At 40.9% G+C, this 23,254-nt stretch overlaps 1 protein-coding gene across 3 annotated transcripts in view; it reads right to left on the bottom strand.

Annotated features, from left to right (window-relative positions):
* Positions 1-23,254, bottom strand: part of cacna1db (calcium channel, voltage-dependent, L type, alpha 1D subunit, b) — a 47,504-nt gene that overhangs the window by 4,222 nt on the left and 20,028 nt on the right. The window contains exons 21-45 of one of the 3 annotated variants that reach the window (XM_034144666.1): positions 20,881-20,988; positions 20,745-20,797; positions 20,489-20,635; positions 19,996-20,197; positions 19,612-19,770; positions 19,268-19,378; positions 18,825-18,902; positions 16,236-16,277; positions 15,345-15,473; positions 15,149-15,214; positions 14,651-14,742; positions 14,387-14,546; positions 14,144-14,271; positions 13,539-13,635; positions 13,297-13,399; positions 12,421-12,522; positions 5,057-5,193; positions 4,450-4,566; positions 3,562-4,016; positions 2,872-2,898; positions 2,477-2,617; positions 1,890-2,047; positions 1,478-1,590; positions 1,166-1,300; positions 255-440 (exon numbers count right to left, since the gene is read on the bottom strand). In XM_034144666.1, coding sequence (XP_034000557.1) covers positions 255-440; positions 1,166-1,300; positions 1,478-1,590; positions 1,890-2,047; positions 2,477-2,617; positions 2,872-2,898; positions 3,562-4,016; positions 4,450-4,566; positions 5,057-5,193; positions 12,421-12,522; positions 13,297-13,399; positions 13,539-13,635; positions 14,144-14,271; positions 14,387-14,546; positions 14,651-14,742; positions 15,149-15,214; positions 15,345-15,473; positions 16,236-16,277; positions 18,825-18,902; positions 19,268-19,378; positions 19,612-19,770; positions 19,996-20,197; positions 20,489-20,635; positions 20,745-20,797; positions 20,881-20,988 — 3,246 coding nt within the window. The remainder of the gene's footprint in view (positions 1-254; positions 441-1,165; positions 1,301-1,477; positions 1,591-1,889; positions 2,048-2,476; positions 2,618-2,871; positions 2,899-3,561; positions 4,017-4,449; positions 4,567-5,056; positions 5,194-12,420; positions 12,523-13,296; positions 13,400-13,538; positions 13,636-14,143; positions 14,272-14,386; positions 14,547-14,650; positions 14,743-15,148; positions 15,215-15,344; positions 15,474-16,235; positions 16,278-18,824; positions 18,903-19,267; positions 19,379-19,611; positions 19,771-19,995; positions 20,198-20,488; positions 20,636-20,744; positions 20,798-20,880; positions 20,989-23,254) is intronic. The other 2 variants (XM_034144667.1, XM_034144668.1) reach the window with 2 other exon arrangements.

Genomic DNA, 23,254 nt, shown 5'->3' with positions numbered 1-23,254 from the left:
CATAGGGGTTCCAGGAGAAAAAAAAGTTTTGACTGCTTATCAAATCTAAGAATTGTTCAAATACAAATTTGATGTTGGTAAATGACAATTCATTGATTAAACAATTTCAATTATCAAGGGCTTGGTAATAAAAGTATTAATGTTACACTCGCATATAAAGTCAGTTTTAAAACTATGATCATTTTAAATACGTGTTAATTAAATCTTATCAGAGTTTTTCTAATGTTGGAGGACCCTTTATAATCTTTACTCACAGCCTCCACCACACTGATAGCGCTTCCTCTCTTCTGCAGGAAGTGAGAGCAGCAATCTGCGGGAAGCTGCAGGCGGGACGGAGAGTGACTGCGGCTGGGAGGACCGTCATGGCCGTCTGTATACCACGAACTCCTCTTCACCGCTCCGGGGAGGCTACCCAGGCTGCCGTGACTACGCCAGTCCACCTGATACCACACACAGATACACACGAACATGACTTTATAGAAAAGACCTACAAACACTTGCAGACAATGTATTAAGCAAGCTAGTTAATTCCGACTGAGAACAATCTTTATAAAGACTATCACTCTGACTTTTTTAAAGGGGCCCTATTATGCTCATTTTGAGGTTTCATGACTGTATTTTGTGTCTCTACTGTGACATGTTTACATGCTTTAATGTTCAAAAAGGTATTCATTTTTCTCATAATGCCTGTGCTGCATAACCTCTTTTCACCCTCTGTCTGAAACCAGAGCCCAGTCTGCTCTGATTGGTTAGCTATGTTGTATGCTGTGTTCAGCCGCTTATAGATGTCCCGCCCCTTAGCCTATCAATTACAATGCGTTGGAGCGCTAGCCAATAAAAAACATGAGTGGTACGTAGTGATGTCACTATGTTACAGAAGTAAACAAATGAGTCCGATGAAGGCTTTTCAGCACGGGGGTAGTTTGCGGGAGAGGAACTTTGGGATGTTAGCCTTTGCAGACTATTTACATCCACAAAAACCTATATAACACACTGAAGGAAAGGGTAAACCCCCCAAAAGTATAATAGGGCCCCTTAAGACCTGTAAAGCTCACTAAAAACCTTTACACCTCACCAATATTGACATGAACAACCCCTTTGTTAGGGCAAACGCTAGACGATCTGAGCTTTATCTAGAAATATGTAATCTCACAGTGAGGCAGACCTGTATGAGAGGTGTGTAGCAGGGTGAGCAGTCCCTGTTGATGGGCGAGGCAGGAGGCGTGACCCAGGAGCGGAGCGATCGCGTTGGAGACCGGCGGTGAATTCTGCTGGCATCGAGACCGGCCACCGCCATCACCTGAGGGTCGAGCAAAAAAGGCAGGCATTTTGGGGTAAAGAGAAGAGCAAAAACAGGTCTGGGACGTACTGTAGATGAATGCATCACAATATCCAAATATAAAAAATGTGTGTGTGTGTGTGTGTGTGTGTGTGTGTGTGTGTGTGTGTGTGTGTGTGTGTGTGTGTGTGTGTGTACCTGTTGATGTACAAGGTGCAGTGGAAGAGCTGTGCAGGATGGAGAGAGAGGAGCATCATCCTGACTACTTCTTCTACGAAGACACTCAAAACTGAATGTTGGTCTTGTGCAGGCTGAGGGGAAAAAAGCTAATTTAACGCACAAATATATGTAATAATAACACCAGATGACTTATTAACTTTTTCCCTTTGTATTAATTACAAAAATCTGCTTCTAAATAACAGAAACACAACTTGTTAATTTGAAGGTGAATGAATCAGCCTAGTTTATTGGTATTTGTAACAAATTGATCAAATTGATATTGTTAATCATTGAAATAAAAACATTTAATCTTACTGTTTTAAATAATCTCAATCACTTCTCGATCACTCATCTTAATAAACGTAACAGTTGCTGTGCTGTTGCGTATCACCTTGAGGCGAGGGTAAGAGCCATCTCCTGGGTGACCGCCTGTCGTCTTGGTAGATCGGCTGTTGGTCATCGTCAAAGTAACCATCAGGCTGTTGGTCGCCCCTGGAAACCATGTGGTCAAGGTCTGCCTCTGCATCACGCTGGTCCCTGTTGAACAATCTGTGGAACAAAAAGTTTAAAAAAAAACTCATATCTTGTTCATGTTACTATGCTGTATTAACAGCCATTGTAGGTAATAATTCCAAGATTTACTTCATGAATTTATTAAAAAAAAACCTGCATATTCCCTTAGATACAATAAGTAAATTAACTAGAAAAAACTTGAATATTGTTTGAGATAAGAGGAAACGCCGTCAACCTTTATATACCTAATATACTCGCGCTACCTATTTAAATGTGGTAATGTCGCCCAAATAATTATGTCAACGTTATAAAACAAAGTGCTAAAAAGAGAGAAAAAGGTAGCAAATAAGTTAATCAAAAGTGATACATGCTGCATAAATTCTTGCCATTGAGATAACACTTATAAATAAAATAATATAAACAAGATACGCCGCTACTTCCTGTTGGGCTGACAGCTGCTGTTACCTGTCCTTTGTGACCATGATGTCGTCTTCCTGAAACTCCTCCCCACTGAAGTACTCTCCTGAGCCTCGCTCTTCATCGCTGTCTCCGCCCCCTGACTCCTCTCGGCGAATGGTGGGGTAGAGCCCACTGCTGCTCTCTGACCTTTGAGTCAAAACGTAAACAAGTCAAAAATGTATCTGTTGAAATGTGATGATCATTCACATATAGGAATTACATGAGGACTTTATTCACAGTTACTGTTTGTTGGAGATTTTATGCGGACACAGTGCTCATTCTCTATTGCATGCTTTGAAACGGACACATCTTCTCTTTTTATTAGTAAGAAGCATTCACAGCAAGTTTGTGTCACACACCAAAAATCATACTGTGAAAAAAGACTAAAATCATGCACATACCTAATGTAGGCCTCATAGTAGCGTGTCCTGCTCAGAGGAGAGGAGCGGTATCATTCGGGAGAGGGACGGAATGAGAGGTAGCATGCAATGAAAAAATAGACAAGATTACACTAATGAAAGTTGCACCTGTTGTATAATTATTTTATATTAGTGAGTCATTCTCAACTACAAATAAACCTTACATTGCTTTGGCTCACATTTGCTTGCTTACGTTTCTACTATAATAAATAAATGAAAAAGGAATGTTAACAAAACAAGTGGGAGTTTGGGCACACAATGCCAGGAGTTACGGGAGGATATCATGACGTGAGACTTTTTGAAAGCAAAAGCTTTTTGTCATCATGGAAGGGTGGTTCAGGGTGGGTTTCTATCAAACATGCCCTTTTTTCCATTGTTATTCCTCATAACTAAGATTTGTTTTAGCTAATTATATTCATGTCATAGATCTGTGACGATTAATTGAGAATATTGAATGATCAACCAGCCCTACAGGACAGTATATCAGCTTGGCTTAGTCATACTCTCTTTACTCAAATACACTTTGAAGTCAGTTTTCCTTATCATACAAAATGCTCGTGAGACTGCTTTGGTTTATGATTCTTATTCAAACAGTTCCTCTACTGATATTACACAGTTCTTAGAGATGCCTACTGCATATGTTGAAGGACTATAATCCTTTTTTTCACTGACCTTGTGGAGTGTGACTTCCAAAGCTTGTTGTGTACTCCTCTGCTGTAGGTGGACACTGATGACCGGTTTTTGGCAGAGGATGGACGGTCTCGCCCTAACAAACACTTCTGCTGCCTCCCATTGGCCATGGAGAGAAGCGAGGGCACGTTGGCGTTGTTGAGGTTGGCATTGGAGGGGATTGGCGATTGATGGCAGGTGGGAATACAGTGGGGGTTATTATACGGATGGGGGGAGTGATAATGATGGTTGTACTGGATAGGTGAAGAGTTCATCTCCGTCTCCTCTCCTGCGTCGCCCTCGCTGGCCCTCCTGCCCGTTTGGGTTGGCCCGGTGGAGCCCCCGCAGGAAAAGGGCAGGATCTGTAGCGGCCGCTGGGTGGCGGTGGTCGGGTGAGAGTAGCCTTGCTGATCTGCACCCACGTGGTTGACATGGTTACCAAAAAGGCCTCCGTTACGCTGCAGAGAGACACCAGAAACCAATGAGTAATAAGACAGAAACAGGTTTATACACAGTAAGCTCTTTACAAGTACCACTTTCTAATAAGCAATGTTTAAATTAAGGAATCTCAGAGGTACTAGTACAATGATTAAATAGACATTCAAAACATAAAGAAAAGGCAATAATGTTAACAATGAGTGACAGGCACAGTATGAAACGTGATAATGACTTTCACTAATTCTTAAAAATGCCAAATATAATGTGTGTTGTAACAGTGAATCATGTAAAGGGCAGTTTGTTAGTTGGAAGTAATTTTTTTTAAATCAACAGAAACCTCTCTTAAAAGTGTAGGATGTAAAACAAGAGGAACATGGTTTGTTTTGTTGGCCTATATAAGGAAAAGTGTCCTTCAATAACTAAAAAAATAAAAAGTGTTTCAAGGATACTTACCCTGTATATATCCTCTTCTTCCTCTCCATCAGCCTCTACTAGCCCCGCCCCTTGCAGGTCACATGATATGGCTCGACGGATCTCTGGTCCGATGTCATGCAGCGTGCGCAGGCCGGCCTGCCAAGAGAGGAACCATAATACCAGATCTGACAGATGTCACAGGGGGTTTATCCAGATGTGTATCTCTGTCAAGTTAAGTATTATTGTTGAAAAAATGTTAGCACCTAATGTTTTTAGGAGCTAACATTTTTTTTTTACCAGAGTACACTTCAGTGACGTCAGTGTTATCCATAAACACTGATAACAATGTAAAATTCTGGTTAGCCTGGATAAAAGTTCTCTGTCTTTTTACCAAATAAGTAAAGTAGTTTGATTTGGATCATCCTGTTTCTAAAGTGGTCTTTCAGTTATGTGAGCACTACAAAATAATTTAGTATTTTCTAAGTCGCCTGGCAATCCTTTTAAAGTCGCTTTGTCTACTGGAGATAATAGGCTGACTTTTGAAAGTAATTCTTTCTATTGTCATAGACAGAGTTGACGTTGGCTCTAATATAATCACTGTTAATTCATCTCACTCAGCGAATGTATGAGATTGTGCTTTACTCACCTGAAGAGCCATGGTTGTGTTCAGCTTTTCCCACGAGCGCCTTCCTACAAGGCCTTGCTCTTTGCGCCTCTTGAACTTCCTGAAGTAGTCCTGTATCAGGAATGTGGCATAGAACTTCCCCACTGTTACCTCGTCATCTGAGTGAGCAGACCAGACACACCAAAGCCTCCGATATCAACACCAAAACTCTGAAACAACCTCAACACTCAAATTCTCTTTGCACCCATAACATTTCAACAACAATATCCCTCATCAGAGGTCACTATCTCCTCATCTCAGAGAAATGACACACATTTAGTGCAATTCAAATTGCACTAAAACTATCAGGACTTAAAAGTCAAACATTACAATGATGAAGCACCTCCGCTGCAGAATACGTAAAGACATCTGGACAATAAAACTCAATGTATATGTAACGATCCAAATGAAAATAATACAAAGACATATTTATGAAATGCCATGAACCAAACATAGCAGCACACACACCACCTCATCAGAAGGTCATCATTCACAAGCAAATTTAAGCCTTCATGATTTATCTGGGCGTTGGCACAGAGCAAAGCACTGTGCAATTCTACATCAGTTCAAACCTAAAACAAAAGGTGGTAGCAGGACATTTTTCTTGGCATTACATCTTGAGTGAGAGCACTTAAGGACAAATCTTAATGTAGTCATAAGTCTGTGAGAACCTGTGAGCCTCTGCAAATGTCATCTACACCCACATGCAGCAGGTTTAAACACGACAACAGATAATATCCCTTGAGCTCACATCTTGCTTCATCTCCGAAAACAAGCATGCGGTTTTGAAACCCTTCTATCGCAGTCAGAAAAAAAAGACACGATGATGCAAGCGATAATATTATCAACCCTCTTGAAAGATAAATGAACCAAAAACAGACTCAGGTTGGTGATTAGTTTAAATTACAGTAATTTATGACTGCATTGTCCACGCATTGTCCACACACACACACACACACACACACACACACACACACACACACACACACACACACACACACACACACACACACACACACACACACACACACACACACACACACACACACACACACACACACACACACACACACACACACACACACACACACACACACACACACACACACACACACACACACACACACACACACACACACTACATTACATGGCAACTGCAGATTCACTACATTTAAGATCAAGCACTTCAGAGACAGAAGCAGAGGTGTTTCATATGTCTCAGAAGAAAAACAGCCAGAAGCACATGCAAATAGAAGCAGCAGGACTCAGATACAGCCCGTTCTCAAGGGAGAACACACAAACTACATCAAGCCAGAGAGGAAGCCGTTACTACACACACTATCTGCCATGCAGGTAGGCTAATGCAGGTCTGATTCACTCAGATGAGGTTGCTGAAGCAGAATGGGGAGCGTGACTATACAAGAAAACAAGAGGCTGAGTCTCAGTGCGTAGGAAATGTGGGCAACTTTTTTTTGTCACCTTTTTGTTTGTGCCAATTTAAGTTTGAGAGAAATCGGGTAAAAGGTGATGAATGTCAGTAGGATGGATGCTTTAAGATGGAAGCATCATTCAATTCTGGTCTGACGAGCCATCTTAAAGCACCAAACACATTTATCTACACAACTGGACACAGCCATAAAGAAACTATAGAGGCTCTGTTCAGAAAGAAAACCGAAAACCAATTCCTAAAAGTCAATTTAGGGTGGTAAAAATGTGTTTTGTATACTGCCTTTACTAAAATATATATTATTGTATTGTATTGTCATGATTTAATTGAATCAAGGAAGTGGCCATTTTGACATATTATTCACTCAAACGAAAGTAACTGGGTTGCTGGGATACCTAGTGATTTTAGGACTGTTTAACTGACTCTTGTGATGGGATAATATTTTTTAATTTGATTCATCAACCTGACGTAGGCAGATCAATGCACATTTCAGTTTGTGCCAACACGTGACAGCTGGTTCTCTTTCTGTGCAGAGCCTGTTTACTTTTTTAAGGGGAGGTATCAGTAGTTTCATGCCACCAAACTAAAACAGAACTGCTCCAGAGAGCTCAGGGCGGCAGAAAGAGAAAAGAAGAAAGCCAGCGACTGACTGAAAGCAAAGGAAGCTGTGGGCGAAACAAGGCTTGCAGAAAAGATTTAACAAAGCAGGACGGGGGTTAAGCAAACTAATGCACACAAAGACATACAGTCGAGTTATGTTTGACTCAGAAGAGCGGTTCCGCTAGAATTGTAAGCATATGAGAACACTGGAAAAAATACATGAACACAACACCAGGAAGCTTAATACATACTACATTCAGGTGTGCCTACCATCACCCCACCCCTCTATTACCAATAATTATTTGTGTAAGGTGGATAAATCATCGGAAGCAAGTAATGACTCACCTAGGATGTGGATATATGTTTATGATATTTAGACAGCTGTGCATGACCGTAAAATGTCCAACTGACAAACCATAAACTCGTGCTCATATTCAGCAGATCAAAAGATGGAAAATATGTGGGCAAACCACAGATGAATATCTTACCGGAACAGGTGTCTCATTTGTTTTTATGGTGTGAAAACCTCTTGGGCCTACTTTTCAGATTATTAGAACTGTCCAATAAAAGAGCATACAAAACAGTTTTTCCCTGTTACAGTGGGGTTGATTTCCACTAATAATAAATGTTGTCTTAGATGTATATGATTATATTTGTTTTAAGAAAAACTTGATGCATGTTCTGTAAAACCAATGAAATTGGGCTGATAATAATAATAAGCAGACAGGCGAAGCAGACTGGGGCCGTGTCTCATTTCAAAGATTTCCCCTCCTCGACTCCTCGAATCCTCCGGTAGTGACCCGGAAATGAATTTCAGCGCGCCATGTTGAAGGACATCTCATTTCTCTAAATGCACATCGAGGACCGAGGATCGAGCGCCGAGGAGGCTCTCTGGAGGAGCTATAATCGAGGATACACTGATGGGTCCTCCACGGCTCCTCCGTGGATGCATTTCCGGCAACAGAGATGTTTCAAAGAGTCGTGACGCACGGCCGGACTTATCTCAGCCAATGACAGCTCTGCATGCATCCCCTGGATATTATTTTATTAACTGCTTTCATCGTGACGCGATGTTTACAGTGAGAACAGCTGTGACAGGGGCGCCTTAAGGGGGTGAAACATTAGGACGATTCTAAGGGCCCGTGACTGACAGGGGCCCAAAAATGTTTAGAACATTAAGAAAAAAATGTTTAAAGGTCCCATGTCATGCTTTTCCGGTTATTACCCGTGCCCTTGTGTGTTATGAAGGTTTTTATGCAAGTACACGGTCTGCAAAGTCACAAACCCTCAAAGTACACCCTGTAGCGAGTAAACTCTAACACAGAATAGACCTGTATATGCTGCCCCAGAACGCCTCGTTGGAGATTTTCTTTTTCAATTTTTTGAAATCCGTGGATTGGTCAAAATGGACCAATCCGCGGACTTTCTCACTAGTGATGGGAATTATGGCTCTTTGAAGGGAGCCGGATCTTATCAAAGAGCCGTTCAAAAGAGCCGTTCAAAAGAGCCGTTTTTTTAAGGTTACTAGGTTTATCTGCGAAATAATCACCAGGATAATGATTGACTCTATTGCCAGACCTAATGTCAATAATCTGCATTGTAAACATGACACAAGGTGGCGACATATCCATGTCATTCATGTCAGTGAATGTACCACTTTGAATTTACCCTCTGTATGTGTTAAGTAAATAAAGTTGCCTTGCCTTGAATGAAATTCATGCAACTCTTAATATTAGATACTGTGTTTTTAAGTGGCGATGGAGATTATTTGTTGACCCTGCTTTAAAGGATATGTTGCCTTTACAAATGGTGCGCTTTATCACTGCCTGGGTTTTGGTTGAAGTGCATCCAAATGCTGCTGCGTTTTCGCGTTTGGCTCATTTTCCATCCGAAAAACACGTCGTCTACCTGTCCTGTACCACTTGTTATGACTTCTCTCTCTCGCATATTCCGTTAAGACCCACCCCATCTCACTCCTCGTGCTGAAACCTACCAATCAGAGTAGGGGCGGGTCTTCACAGAATACGTTTGGGGAACAAAATCAAGCTTTTTAAAAGGCGAGTGGATTTTGGCAGGCAGTGAGTGCGGACCAACGATTGAACGATAAAAAGAACGGCTCTCACCAAGTAGGACTCGGTTCCCCTCGTTCGTACCAAAGAGCCGTTCAAAAGAATCGGCTCGTTCGCGACCGACACATCACTATTTCTCACACACACACAATCTTTTCTCAGCTGCAGCTCCGCCGATTTCTCCTTCCTGAGACGGCGGGACACGGCGAGGCTGTGAGTCGGTGTAATATAACAATATAAATCTATTTTAGTATAGGCTACCTCAACAATGGAATTATGATCAGTAGAAATGTAACCAATGTGATATCTTTTCATGGGGCCCAAAATCCCTGGCGGCGCCCCTGGCTGTGAGTTCCGTGCAGAAAGCAGAGCAGTGTGTATAATATATATCACTCAGTATAACAGGCCTACATTACTCTCTTTATTTGCTTTAGTTTAGTAGATATCTACAAACAAAGAGTCGATATTTGTCTAAAACCATTTAGTGCTTCACATAATAAAATATGTGGGGGGGGTGCTAGTGACTTATCCGACCGGCCCACATCGTCCGACCGGCCCACTTCAGTACCGGCCCATCAGGATTCGTCCCGATGGCCAGTCCGCCCCTGGTGCTGCCCCTCACACACACACACGCTCAGGGCCGGCCCATAGCACTGGCGTTATAGAGAGGCAAAGTCCCGCCCTTCTACTTCCGCCCCATGGGACCTTATTTCGGAAAGATTATGCATTGAAGTCAATGGAGAGAGAAAGATTATCTTTCGATCGCGTTTGAATTGTGCCACGAATTACACATATGATGTTTGTCAACCTTAAATAATAATGTCCATGTCAGAAAAGTCACAGTTTGTCGTAAAACTGTTGAAATATAAGACTATGAAAAATACGCAACTAGAAAGACTACAAATCCCAGAATCCCGGTCCCGCATGCTGGCTCTTACGGAACCAACTAACTCCCCTTTTGTGTATGTACAGCTCTCAACATGCCCAGACTTGGAGTGATTTTCACCTCGTTTAATACTTTCCGCCTCATTCTGAAAGAAAGAAGTGAAATGTGCCAACGTGACGGCCGTCTTGGTGTGTGGTGCGAGACGGGAGATGTAGTTCATTGAGCGGTTCACACAAAAAAAAGTGTTACTTCACAGTTTTACGACACATTTTTATGTTTTTGACTTGTAAAATTATCTTTTAAATTGACAAACATCATATGTGTAATTCGTGGCACAATTGAAACGGGATCGAAAGATAATCTTTCTCTCTCCATTGACTTCAATGCATAACTTTTCCGAAATAAGGTCCCATGGAGCTCAACCGGAAGGGGAGGGACTTCGCCTCTAGATGTTCGCCTAGGGCGCCAGATCTGGGGAGACGCTGCGCTGGTAGCTCTGGGAGGGAAACACATTTCTTTGACCGTTGGCGCTCATCCTAATTTTCGGCCTTAATGTAACAATATTCATAATTAAGTAAATGTAACACCCTTTTCACCCCGGTTACATGATGAAAATGGGGGATGTTGGCTTATCTGGCGCCCCCAGCTCACAGCCAAAGTGCGAGTGAGCGTGGGAGCGAGCGAGGGAGAGAGGGAGGGCGCACCGGTACCGGCGCTGTTGTTATTAGAATCTGGTGCTAGCTGCTCTAACGGATATAAGAAGAAGATGTTTCTACAATAATGTGGAGGGAGAGTCCTCTCCAGTCAGACTGAGAGGCTGATAACTACAGCTCAGTGAGGTAAAGGACTCTCTGAGTGTTTAGATAGTTCACTTTAGTCTAAGTTATCTCAGTGGGTCTCAAACGTTTTGATCACAATTTATGTAAACACATATTTCCAAGGCACTCCTTTATAATTATTGGGATAAACAGGTTTGAAATCATTTCAATGTATACTATAGGACAGTAAACCAAAAATATCGTTTAAAACTGGAGAGATAAAAAAATATGCATAAATAAATAAATGTTAAAGGTGGGGTAGGTAATTTTGGAGAAACCAGCTCGAGTGCGCTAGAATTTGAAAATACACAGCCGGAAAAAATCTGCCACTTCCTTACAGAGCTCCTCCTCCAACACACACGAAGGCGCACATGACCAATGAGGGCACGAGATAAGTTTGTGCACGAGATGGAAGGCTGAAATGAAATGATTGGTCGTGTTTTTTACAGCACCACGGCGTCCACAGATGAAATGTTCTAATGTATTTATTGTCAAAGCATTTAATATATTCATTGCTATCGGGATGTTAAGAGCATTCCATGGAATATAACAAAAAGTGTTTCTGAAGAGAATTACCTACCCTACCTTTAAGATGATGACCTTATGTGTGTATATATTTATTTTTCTTTGTGGGGGTCTGCCCCCAAAAAACTGTTTTAAGTCCTGAGACTTGTGTGTAAAACACTGCCCAGCCAAAACAAATGAACCACTTTGATTGAACTAGGCCAGTAGGTAAGGGCATTCCACTGGATAATAACTAGCGATTTTAACAATCAATTACTTAAATTAGCCTTTGTTCTGGCCCGCCATCTAGTGGCTCAGAAATGTTTTGGCCCAAGGCCAAACTCTTGCCGACCCCTGTATGTACTCTATACAGCGAGGGAGAGCTAGGAGCATGCAGAACCGAAAGACAGCTAGATTACTGATAAACAAAACAGGAAGATTATGACTGACCGCATTAAAACTGTGACTGTCAGCTATAGATAAGCAGAGTTCCTGTGTGAACTGAAGTGAAATACTGTAGAGATGGTAACTGTGTATCTTCCTTTGTTGGTTTTGTTCACTAAGCAGGCCTTGCTACTTCAGAAAAGCAAAGACTGGATGATGGCCTTGTGCTATAAAAAAAAGTGGCAAAGTGCATCCTGTAGCTTAAACCTTTGAATATATATAGCAGTGACGTCCATATTTAATGGAAATTAATGGAATATATTTGCATTGTTGCAACGGAAACACATGTCCGTTGTTTGACATCCTTCCTCCCTCTATTCATACAGTACACTCATGTAGAATAGTTTCCTGTGTGACTTCCATCATATTTACCTGTGAGGTTGCTATTGTTAATGTTTGGGGAAATACAAATGAGAAGCAGTGTGCATTCAAATCAACGGAGTGATAAAACAGTACAGAGAAAGAGAGGGGCATGTGAGGTTATTGTTTGAACTGTGAACGATGGTAACAGGCAAATTATTATTTCTGTATTTACTGTGATCTCTGCTTGTCTATGTGTGTGTGTGAGGACCACTGACCGCCTGCAGGGGGCACCACTTGGTCCAGCAGCTTCATGCTCGTCCTCTTCCAGATCTTCTTTATCACAGCTCTGAGCTCCTCATTGGCTTGCTCCAGGTTACCTTGAAAATGGTAGAGAAGGTGGTCACTTTGTTTAAAAGCACTAAGCTATCAATTCATTGGTTTATTAAGTGGTGTCTGGCTGATAAATATTAATTATAGCTCTCAAACACACACAAAGATCACAACACAAATCTGGACGTTTAATGTTATAATGAACAAAATTCCTGATGGTAAATTAATACAATGGGATGAAGCATAACATGCCCTTATTTATGTTAACACAAACTACATGTTGCGACTGAAATGTTATGTTTTCTGTAGGCCGTGGAATCAAACTTTTATTGAATATCTCTAGCTCCCTCTAGTGGAAAATTGTTTAACTGTATATGTCTTCATGATCACAAGGAGTTCAGACAGAGTTGTGAATAGGGGACTACTTTATTAAAAGGCATGACTAGCATGACAGATATTAATTACAAATATACTATGCGGCATCTCAGAGTTGATGTCTTAAATATGACATCATCAAATCCAAGACTGCAGCCCCATAAGGAGATCAATCAAAAATATTAATACATTTAAATCCCAAACTACAAAAGGCCACTCTGTACGTTTCTCTCCCTTTCCCCTACCAAACACAGAAGAGTTTAAACTCCCTTAAAGTTGTCGGCGAAGGTTTCAAAAACAGTATTGTACTTTAATTAGTGGGGTTTCTTAGCTGTAATCTCAAGTAGCTTTCATGCCCGTTAGTTCCAGTGCAAATAGAAGGATTCTCTGCTATATTTAAAAATAAGTTGTTGAAAATCTCAGATGGCTTGAAGGTGCAGACTCACCTTCGGTTTTAATCTTGAGAGCAGTGCGGACTAGAGCGAACAAGGTGGCATTAAACATGACCGTCCCGTCACTGTTGAGGGGCATGTTCATCGCCACCAGACGCTGCAACAGAAATGCAGATATACCATTCGGATCACATGTAAAATGAAAGCTAGGGATTTATATGTCAATTTTGTATTATTGTCACCCTCAATAATCATTGTCATGCATGTGCATAGTGTGTTTTGTCGTGGAAACCTACCTTACAGGCCACTCTGTGAGGACAGAGCTTGCCAAAGCCCAGCGGAGGCTGGATCCTCCTGAGCAGAGTCACCACGTCAAGGTGCTTAATCCTGCCCCTGGCAACAAGATACATAATACTATTAGGCACAACACAACTGAGACAAACAATCATCATCCCATGTGTGCTGTATCAAATCCTCAATAGTGGTGTACTTTTTTGTAGGATTAGTAAGTGGAAAGATGTTGTTGATAGTAGAACTGCAACGATTATTTGACTTATCAATTGGTCATTTGAAAGAAACATTATCCGCTTTTTTGATTAATCGATTGATCGGAAACTACATTTTTCGTATAAAATGTCCTTTTCGTTCTCCTTATATGAAGATTTCCCTGTTTTATATCATTTTGAACTGAATATATTCGAGTTTTAGGCAGACAAAACAGGACATTTAGAGATACTTTATCATCGTACTCAGAAACTGCAATGGAGATTTCTTTCAATATTTTCTGACATTTTAATATATACAATTATTAGTAATTTTGGTTAGAAATGAATAAATAGTTGATAGTGAAAAATGATGTTATTGCAGCCATAGTTCTCTCAAACTGCGTCCTGATACTCACTTTGCTTCAGGGTCGTATTCAGACCAGATCCTTTTGAACTCATCCAGGTGATGCGGTCCCAGAATGGACCAATCGCGGGTCAGATAGTCAAAGTTATCCATGATGACAGCAACAAACAGGTTGATGATCTGAAACCAGGACAGGCAACAATATTTCGCATTTCTTGTGGTATTTTATTTCATACAGGAATGTGCCTGCTCAAACATGACTTCTACTGCACAAAATGAAATGTCTGAAGATTACCAGGAAAGCACAGAGCATGTAGAAGCTGATGAAGTAGATGATGGCGAAGCCGCTGCCGCAGGTTCTCTCCTCTCCGGGGTTGTATTCCGACTCTGGATCACACAGTTTCCCCGGCAGACAGGCCAGCATGATCTCCTGCCAGGCCTCTCCTGTGGCACACCTAACAGAACAAGAACAGCATCAACACACAAGCACAATGAGGGGTTTTACCCACATGTATTTATTTATTCATGCAGTTACTTATAATGGCTTATTGCTACACACCTGAAGAGCATCAGGACAGCTTGAGGAAAAGTTTGAAAGTTGTTGTTGCGGTTGATTTGTGTCCCATCCACCATGGCTATTTTTCCAAACACCTAAAAAAAGAAACATCAGTCTGCTCTAGTCTTACAATAACACAGGAATCTTCCGACTTCAGTCCTAATGCCTCCAGTAACCAGTCAAGCTGCAGTCTTCATCCATGTCTTTCCAAAATGTCATTACATTGTCAATCTCAAAAATGTGATGAATAGTGAATACATAATATTAAAGGTTTACAGTGACCATGACCTTTGACCACCCAAATGTGTTTTTTTGAGTCTAAAAATATTAGAATCAAATCTTTCATGGCCTTCACGAGAATTGGATGTTGAACTGATGCACGGACAAACCAAAACAATATCGCATAGGCATAATAAAAGGGTGGTCAATTAAAAACAAGGAAACAGTCACTCAGGGCACGCACATCCTGCATGGTTACAAACAGGCTTTAGATCATATTACCTGCATCCCAATTACAGCATAGATGAAGAACAGCATGGCTATCAGGAGTGCAACATAGGGGAGAGCCTGAGCGGGCAACAAAAAAGAGTTAGACATAAAAAGACCAATGACAGCAAGAGTTATCTCTGATATGATGAATTCATCATTTTAAAGATTAAAGAGGGATGTTTATAGGCTGCATATGTTGCCTCCTCACCTGGAAGGACTTGATGAAGGTCCACAGCAGAGTCCTGATGCCCTCCCCCCTGCTCAGAAGTTTGACCAATCGCATCACTCTGAACAGGCGGAAGAAGGTGATGGAGATACGAGCGCTGTCCTCTGTGTTCTGAACGGGAGGAGGTTGGGAGTGATTAGGGGATGAAAATAGAGCAAACATCAAAACGCAGACAGAATGATAAAGCTCTGTATCACTCACTCATTCATGCAGTCAGACATACAGGCATCCTTTCATTCATCATGTTTGAGTCATACTAGCATAAACGTGGTGTAAAATGGTTATGAAGAAATCTTTCCATTTGTGATCTTTGGCATCTTCGCAATGACAACAATCAATGCACATGCAGAGTAACAGTGTTCGATCACAATGATGTGAGCAACAGACCTGTAGGACATACGACACATTTCATTCTGTATAACTGATACCAAAACAGGCAACAGACAGAACATCTGCATTCCAAAGTTAAAAAACAAAAGACAAACTGTAATCGGGTTCTTACAATTGACCAATGACAAGAAACTCAAAGTAGCCTATTGACAACATGTTGGTAATCTGATAACAAACACCTGGGCAAGCTACGTGGAAATGAAAACATGAGACAAAAAGACCAAACAGTATTTTCTGTATGTCCGCATCATGCCATGCGCCTAAACAGGATGTGGTCTCAACAAAAAAAGTTACACCATGAAACTGGAGCCAAAATGAAACAAACAAACATTGAGAGTTCAATCACAAACCATGACACAACTATAAGTGACACCATAAAGCATCTCAATGTTTTTCATAAGCAAGTGAGCGACAGAGTGACACAAATAATATCTTGATTCTTGGTGATCACAGAATGGCGAGGGGCTTTCATCGTTTCCTTACCCCGGGCTCCACTATCACCTTGACGACTGGAATGGCTGTCGACTTGAAACCAAAAGCCTAAAGTTAATCTGAGTTACACAAACCAGCTTCACAGCACTGAATCATTCACCAGTCAATGCTGCATCAAACACATATCATCAATACCTTCGAATAATCAACATATTACACCTTCACCTAATAAACGACAAAGCATTACAACTTAAGCCACAAACATAACATCATCATCGTAAAGCCTTTCATGCAAAAGCTTTACAACATATCCTCAGCAGTGACGCCACACATGCAACAATGCAAGCATTCAGTGTTAGAGGAAAATGTGTTCTCCTGAGGTTTCTTTAGAAAAATATAGTATAAGGGCGCTAACGTCACTTCCGGACAAAATGACGGCCCCGCCCACTTTCCGGCAAAGATAATGCACTAGCGAATCAGAAAATAATAGTTTCTTCTTGTCTTAAAGCTGCTGAGTCATATATTGCACCTCAAACAACAAATAAATCCAGTGTTACAGTTTCTTTACTTCCTCTACAGAAAAAAGGACAGTAAAAGAAACGTCTGATTCACAAATCACAGTTTAAGTGTAAGCTTCTGCCTGCCACTCGTCCACCGGCAGACCAACTGAACAAAGCTGTCTATGCCGTCTGACGGTGTATTTGACACGATTTTCATATTTCTTGAGTAATAATACAGTTTATGACAAACAGAAATATTGTTTTCTCGCATCACTTTCAAATTTAACAAGGAAAATCTGCATTTTGGTATGAGGGTGCACGCCGAAAGTAAGACGGCGCAGCGCTCCTGCTACCTGGTTTAGACAAAACCCTGGTACTCTATACTGCCTTAGTGATTACAGTAGCTGTTGAAATAGAAAAATAAGGACAAAAGCACATTAAGGGAATATGCTGAAATTATTTGTCCTGTTTTCACATTACTACTGTCAACATGTCTGGCTCCGATGCCCCCTAGACTTCTTGTTAGGATCGGACTTAGTTGTAGACTTTGTCCTTCTAGTGTTCCTGAGCTGCCTGTTACGTCCTTTGCAGTTTATCAAAGGAAATGGATACAGAGTTGGAGGCGGACACTTGTTCTGCTATTTGTGCATTTAAGACTTTAATTACCTACTGATTTAAATGAGGGCTATTGAAATCTTCGTTCTGAGAGGTTTATTTACAGGCATCTTTCTCAATGAAAGTCAGAAGGGAATAGTACTTTTGTGCCCCATGGCATCACGGTTACACACCTGCAACTGTTCTCATTCCCAACCACATTATTCCCCCCACCTTAGCTGTTCAACCCATCTCTTCACTTGCACTTATATATGTATTTAAGTCCTGGTTTTCCTTCATTCAAAGTGAAAGACAAACTGGAAAAACAAACATATTCATTCAGAAAATAAAACTGCAGCAAGCATTAAGTCAGTGTTAACAGCAGCTGAAAACAAGAATACAGTCAGAGTGGCTTTGATGTAGCAGTCTCGCAGAATTTATAATAATAATTTATGTATATTTTGAGCTGCATTCAAAGACAACAGTTCCAAATTCAAGTAAGACAATTAAAAAAATGTATTTAATGTTGAAAGGAGCATAATTGTTCTCATAATAAACAAAATGATGGGGTTATACTTCAACAGCGTTAGTAATCACAACTTTATCATTCAAATGTGGTCATATATGACGGATGTTGGATGGTTATGAACAGATTAGGCATAAAACAAGAACGTTGTCATTTGAATGCAACTCTAATGCTTGAGAAAGGTCCTCTAGCTGGGAGCGTAGGAGCCCTCAGCTAAAGGACCTCATTCAAGAAGGGGGTGAATGAGTTATAAGTGATTACTTACATTGATCTCAGTGATGGCAATGTCAACCACGCTACCCACAACAATTAAGGCATCAAACGTGTTCCATGCATCAGCAAAATAGTTCTGCAAGCACGAGCAACAAAGACACACAGAAAAGAAGAGAGAGACAACAGAGCATGAAAGAAAAGGCCAAAGAAGAGGATAGAAAGAGAAGAACATAAAAAAGTTGTGATTAGATTTTAAAAAGTGAGGTTGAAAGTCAAATCTTTCCAGCCACTGATTCTTTGAGAGTATTAACTTGTTTCATTTCAAGAAATAGTGTTTTCAAAGCTTTGCCGCTCTGTTTTATAAATGAACCAACATCATGAATCTTTAATTTCAAAGTGATTTATTCCAACTGATGCAGTGTCAGGCTGACAAAAAGGGCTACCATATACTTAAAACAATACAATTTAACACAATATAATTCATATGGAATAGTGGCTTTAATATAATGAATGTTTTGGCATTTAATGCACAGATAGCTGATAGAAAGGTTCCAAGCTAATACGAATGTAATCGGTCTATGGTGCTCATCAACCTCAAGGAAGGCAAAGACAACAGATTCATGAGTTGAATCATGAGCAGAAATGGGTTCAAGCCAACCCAAAAAGATAAGAACATTAAGACAGGAAGGAAGGAAGGAAGGAAGGAAAGGAGGAAAGATGTGCAGGGCGGAGAAAACGGAGCATGGCGGCTGTAATGGTTAAAGCAGTAAGAGGGAATGACAGTTGGTCATGCTATTGTCTCTCTACCTGGCTCAGTATGATGTCGACTACACTTCCAATCACGACCAGAGCATCAAAGACGTTCCAGGCGTCCCCAACATAGCCCTGATTATGGCAGCATGCACAGCCAGCAGGGGGAGAGGGGAAGGCCGGAGAGGAGGGGGATGTGGGAAATATAGGAGGTTAAGAGGTTAGGGTGAGGAGTAAATGGAAGGGGACAATAAGGAGTAATATGGAGGAGGAGTCACAGGCTCGAGCTTGGCTCAGAGCCCAGGACAGGAAGAGTTTGAGGGCGGGGTTAAAAGTAAAGGGCAGGGCTTTCAGATAAAACCTCTAACTTGAACCTTTTTACAGCTTCAAAATAAAGGGAGCTCTTAAGAAAAAACTCTAAATAAGATGTTTTAAGAAACTAATGGAAGTTTGGCACATAATTGGATAGAAGAGAAGAGATGAGAGGAAAGTAGACTTACTCTGGGTTTAAAGGCGATGAGTTTGAGGATCATCTCCACAGTGAAAACCCCTGTGAAGACCATGTTGAGGATGTCCATGGCATAGTTAAACAGATGAGACTGACCATGGTGCTGGAAAAAGACAGGCACACAAACTGATCAAAAATATAACAAAATATTTACTAATAATACAGGTAGTGCATTTCAAGAGTATCATGATATTTAAATTGACAAACACTGTGGAAACGGTCTGCAATCACTCTTGGGAAAAAAGGTTATGATATCTATTGCTACAAAAAAATCATTAACACATTTACACAGTTGACACTTAGGTATTTTAAGTATTAAAACGTAATATTAGTTACCTGAATGGCCAGACACAAGGTGTTGAGGATGATTAGGACAAACATGACGTACTCAAAGCCAGTAGAGTTGACCACATACCAGAACTTGTACTGGTAAGGGTTTTTGGGTATGTAGCGGCGCAGAGGACGAGCTTTAAGAGCATATTCCACGCACTGACGCTGCGGTGGTGACAGAGAAAGAAACAAACAGACTCATGGTCAAGTGGAAGTAAAGCAGAAATGTACCATTTATAATATTCTCCATCTTTTAAAGAAGAAACATTTAAATGATGAAAAGAAGCACTATTATTTAGCCAGATCCATTTAGTTGAGATCATCTTTTTCCTACTACATTTAAAAGGTTTAATGAAGGCACCATTACAAAGAGTGATAGCTTCCTCTTACCTGGTTCTTATCGAGCTCACAGTTCTTGTACTCCTTCTCCCCTTGCTCCTGAAAGGTAACAATGACGAAACCGACAAAGATGTTCATCATGAAGAAGGCGATGATGATGATGTAGATGATGAAAAAGATGGAGATCTCGATGCGGTAGTTGTAGATCGGACCCATGTTCTCCTTGTGAGAGTCGATGGCCTTGTAGAGCAGACTGCAGGGACACAAAAGACAATGGACACTCCTTATCCATGGAAAAAAGCTGTTCTCTTAAAGATACTATATAATATACTTCAAGCACATTCATACTCACAAAATAGGGAAATTAAAGACAATATCGACTTGGCTGTATTGCTTACATTTTTTATTTGGGTTTTTATGAATATTGTGGGTTCATTCAGGCAGACATAAAGGTGAAGGATTATAAATAGTAACATTATAGTTATCTTGCCATTAGTTTTCTTATTCATAATCAAACCTACTTCACAACGACAGAACTACTTACGTGGGCCATCCTTCGAAAGTGGAGACGGTGAAAAGAGCCATCATGGCCATGAGGACATTATCAAAGTTGAAGTCGCTGTTGTACCAGATCCTCTCCTTCACCATGGGCAGCGCTGTGTCCCCGTTGTTGTAGAGAATGTAGTTGCCTCTGTCAAAAATGTAATATTAAAGCAACCACAAGTACGCACTGACGTAGACACAGTCATGTAGGCGAATGACCAAAGTTGGAAACCATTTAGAAAAAAACAACAACTCACTTGCATTCTTCTGGGCTGGACTTTGCATCATCGGCGCAACGATAAAATTTACCCTGGGAAAAAGAACAACAGAGAAAGTCGGTGTCTGTGGATTCCGTTGTTAACCTCGATCTCTCTTTCCATCGTTTGACTCTACCTTAAAGAGCTGCACTCCGATACAGGCGAACATGAATTGCAGCAGCGTGGTGACGATCATGATGTTGCCGATGGTCCTGATGGCCACAAACACACACTGGACCACGTGCTGCAAAGGACACACAGTTCTACACTGTTAGTAGGAATACAAAGCACTGCATCATCAGCTAAGATGCACACACACATACAGATACACACACTGGGGTTGTCACAATACCAGAAATGTAGTTGTTGATTGCGTAATACTAGTAGTAGTAGTAATCTAGTACCAGTGACATTCCAGGATTCCTGATACGAATTCATTACCACGTTAAAATCAAACAAAAAATACATCCCATGCACTTCAACATACACTCCATTAATGTTCGCATACAAACAGAAATAGCTCACAATTATCGCTCTAATATCTGTTATTCAAAATCTTGATTCCGCCCGTTATTTTGCCGGCCTTCTCCTCCCGCATTGAACATCGCAGAAACTCCGTTCAAACATCAAAACGTTCAGCTCGGTCGGGAATCGATGGCTTTTATCATTCATAACTTTCATAATTCCAGAGATACATCCCATAATTCATCACATTTTTAACCATTGAAGTCAATGGAGAAAATCTTCACACTTGAACGATCTTCATGCGACTTCAACTGCTAACTGTTCCTTCATACTTTCACTCAGAAACCTCATTCCAACTTTAAAATGTTACACATCTTTCTGACATTATTCATATTAAACAACTTTTAAATCAGATTCATACTTTTATAAATATTAAACATTGTTCAGACCTTGGTAAAGAGGCCTTCTTCAGCTTTAACATTGCACAGCTCGTTAAGGCAGAGTGTGTGATGTCAGAGTTAGAGTGGAGGACAGTTTGAAATTCGCCTTCATATTTTTTTTAAAACTGCCATAATTCCCAAACCCTACACTTCTGAGACATAATTTTTCATGACAAACGTAGGAAAACATCAACTCGTAGCTTGAAAAATGAAAAATAATTAAGCAAAAACATTAAACAAAATGCCTCTTGAGGGCATGAAATGACAAAAACTTTCAACATGTCTCCATTAAAGCCCATTGTGATTTCAGGCTGATATTTCCTCACAGCAGCAGCCGCACACCTTTAGTTAAACTGCCAAAAAGGCCACATTATTAACCCGAAAGTACACAAAAATTACACTTCAGATACTCAACTTCCTTGACATGCTTCACGTTTTAAAATTTCACAGATATCTGTTACGGTTCTTCGACAAAACGTTCACATGTAAGAGGTTTATCTCTCATTCAGAACAATGGAAACCTTTGATCTCTAGACACCTCGTTAGCTCAAATATAAACACCTGTGTCATGGAACACGATGATGTCATAACTCCAACTGACATGCTCAGAGCAGCAGACTTCAGATAATGGTGGTCCTGCCCTCAACAGCTTTACGTCAATTATGGGGTGTCATCATATGCCGTTTCCATGGAAACGCATCCCTCGCCATTAAAGACGATGTCGCTTTACATTAACTCCTATGAAAATGTTCAAAAAGTGCTCAAACTTTACATGTGTGCTAACAGTCCAGCTGTGACGACGTCTACGGGAGAGTTTTGAGATTTCTTCAAATGCCATTGCCATGGTAACACAAGGCTCGCCATGAAACACGGTTCTCTCATAACTTCAGTGAAAATGCTCCAAACGGCCCAAAACTTCACACGTTTGGTAACGATGCAGCCATCCACACATCTAAGCGTATTATGGGGTGTCATCAAATGCCGTTGCCATGGCGACAGATCACTCGCCATGAAACACGATGTCGCTGTAAGTCCAATGGACACAGTCCAATCGTCCCCCAATCTTCACTTGTATATCACCGGTCCATGCCTCAACAGCTCTACGCCAAATCTGAGATCTCACCATATGCCGTTTCCATGGAAATGCATCACTCGCCATAAACGACGATGTCGCTATAACTCCTATGAACATTTTCAAAAAGTGCTCAAACTTCACATGTGTGCTAACAGTCCAGCCGTGAAGACATCTACGGGACATGCCGTTGCCATGGCAACACAATGCCCGCCATGAAACACGGTTTTCTCATAACTTCAGTGAAAATGCTCCAAATGGCCCAAGACTTCACAGGTTTGGTAACGATGCAGCCATCAACGCATCTAAGCGTATTATGGGATGTCATCAAATGCCGTTGGCATGGCGACAGATCATTCACCATCAAGTTAGTTCAAAAGTTTGCAGTTCAAATATTCTGCTGCTTTTCCAAGCCTTTTTACTTTCTTTTCTTCACTCATCACACATTCAAGCCCCCAGTGTTCATGTATCATTTCAATCTAAATTCTTCACTTTCTTCTTACACATTACTTTTCAGCATAGCAGTTTAGCGT

The sequence above is a fragment of the Trematomus bernacchii genome, unplaced genomic scaffold (assembly GCF_902827165.1).
Source record: "Trematomus bernacchii unplaced genomic scaffold, fTreBer1.1, whole genome shotgun sequence".
Taxonomy (NCBI): Eukaryota; Metazoa; Chordata; class Actinopteri; order Perciformes; family Nototheniidae; genus Trematomus; species Trematomus bernacchii.
The sequence above is the reverse complement of the archived record's forward strand: the minus strand, read 5'-3'. Positions and strand labels throughout refer to the sequence as shown.